Source organism: Trichinella spiralis (genome assembly GCF_000181795.1).
Source record: "Trichinella spiralis strain ISS 195 chromosome Unknown Scfld1968, whole genome shotgun sequence".
Taxonomy (NCBI): Eukaryota; Metazoa; Nematoda; class Enoplea; order Trichinellida; family Trichinellidae; genus Trichinella; species Trichinella spiralis.
The window spans coordinates 1-1,953 of NW_003528907.1; the positions used below are offsets into that span (position 1 = coordinate 1).

At 39.6% G+C, this 1,953-nt stretch overlaps 1 protein-coding gene across 1 annotated transcript; it reads right to left on the bottom strand.

Annotated features, from left to right (window-relative positions):
- Window positions 1–283: 283 nt before the first annotated feature.
- Tsp_13438 (zinc finger protein) lies at window positions 284–1,429 on the bottom strand. Its single transcript, XM_003368746.1, has one exon. The coding sequence runs from the start codon at window positions 1,427–1,429 to the stop codon at window positions 284–286; it is 1,146 nt and encodes a 381-aa protein (XP_003368794.1).
- Window positions 1,430–1,953: the final 524 nt, after the last annotated feature.

Sequence of the window (1,953 nt, forward strand, 5' to 3'; positions counted from 1 at the left end):
AAAATGGATCCTTACAGGTTATTATCCGGGTTTCAGTTCCAGTTCAGGAAATAGCGAAAAAATCATCTGTAGGCTTTAAAGGTGCTCTTTTATGTACTTTCAATCTTCGCGATACCGTTATCATGGAAAGCTCGTTTAGTCTTGAAAAACCATGTTAAATTTCCTCTTTCAACTTGTTTTAACCATAAGGAAATTTTTGCAAAGAAGCTTTGGACAATGTTCATAGTGAGCCATAACATTCGCGTTTGCTCCTTGCAGTTTTTAAATTCAGTGAATTCAGTGTTCAAAAAATATCTGCAAGATATTGCAGGGTAAGCTGAAAATGTTCACTTTTGAAAGCTCGACACATTGTGCGTCTTCCTCGTTGCTCCAAAAACTCTGCCACTGCTTCTCTCAGTTCATAAATCCGACCAAGCATGTTTCCTTTTGATAACCAACGAACTTCTGTATGATAGAGAAGTGCCATGTGGTCAGCATTCAAACTTTCACAGAGTGCCGCAAATAATCGAGTGTTCAATGCACTGCTTTTCACATAGTTGACAATTTCCACGGCAAAATTAAGGTCTTCTCTGAGATCATCAGGCAAAGTTTTAGCGACCAAAGCCTGCCGATGAATTACACAGTGCATTGCAAAAATAGATGGGTTTTTTGATTTGACCATCTTCACAAAGCCAGACCGAGAGCCAAGCATTGCGGGTGCACCGTCAGTGCATACACCAACAAGTTTTTCCCACATCAAGCCATTTACTTCAAAAAATTTTGACACAGCTTGGAACACATCAGCTCCTTTCGTTGTAGTTTTCAGTGGTTCAGAAAAAAGTAGTTCTTCTTCAATTGTGTTATTTGCAATGAACCGTGCGTATACAATGAGCTGTGCACAGTTTGCCTGGTCTGTGGACTCATCACAACTTATGGCAAAAAAAGGAGAACACTTTACCTTTTCAAGAACTTGCTGTTTTATATCATCAGCTAATTCATCGATTCGGCGTTTAACTGTTGAATCAGAAAGAGAAATATTTTTAAATTGCTTCGCCATGTCATCTCCAAGCAGAATCTTTACTGCATTCACAATGCAGAGCTTAACAAGATTTTCTCCAATAGTATGTGGTTTCTTATTCTTGGCAATCAACATGGCTATTTCATATGATACTTTCACAGCCTTGGCAGTCTCCTGATTATACTTCCCTTTTTTGTCAAGTCTCATTTGAGAAAGGGAATCTCTTTTAGCGCAAAAGTATTCCACAGGTTTTTTTGATAACTCAGGATGGCGGTTATGCAAATGCCGCTGCAGTCGGGTCGGCCGTAAAGCATCATTGCTGAGTGTATCAAGGCATACAACGCATTGTGGCACTTCAACGCCGTTTTTTTCAATAGCCACAAAGCCGTATTTGATGTACTCTGCATCATATTTGCGTTTTTTCGGTGCCATTGTACGTATTGTATTTCACGCCAACGTCCAATATAACTTTTGTATTGGATCTTCCTCGTCGATAACGATAATCAAGTTGCAGTGGACTGTATAATTAACCCGCGGTTCGACTATTTGAACCACTGAGTTCTATCTTCGATGTACGGTTCCCTCTATTGGACCCGCGTCGTAAGCTCCAACGACTTACCTATTGTCTCTGCTGATTCCAGTCACGTTTTCTCCGGTATTCCTTCCCGTCTTTCGAATATAAAGACCAAAACACAATCTCGAAAAGAACACCAACGCTTTATTCGACTAGAGATCAACTGGCTCACACACACTGACTGAGTCTGACTGACTCTAACTAACTAACTAACTGACAACTATATATATATATGTGATACACACACGAAAGAAAAACAAACTACAACAACAATTAGGTAAAATATATCGGGTTGCTTCTAAACGATAACGACTGTTTCGCTAGTATCGAATTGCTTCCAGACAAAACAACTATGGTCAGCTATATCGGATTACTTCCAAAC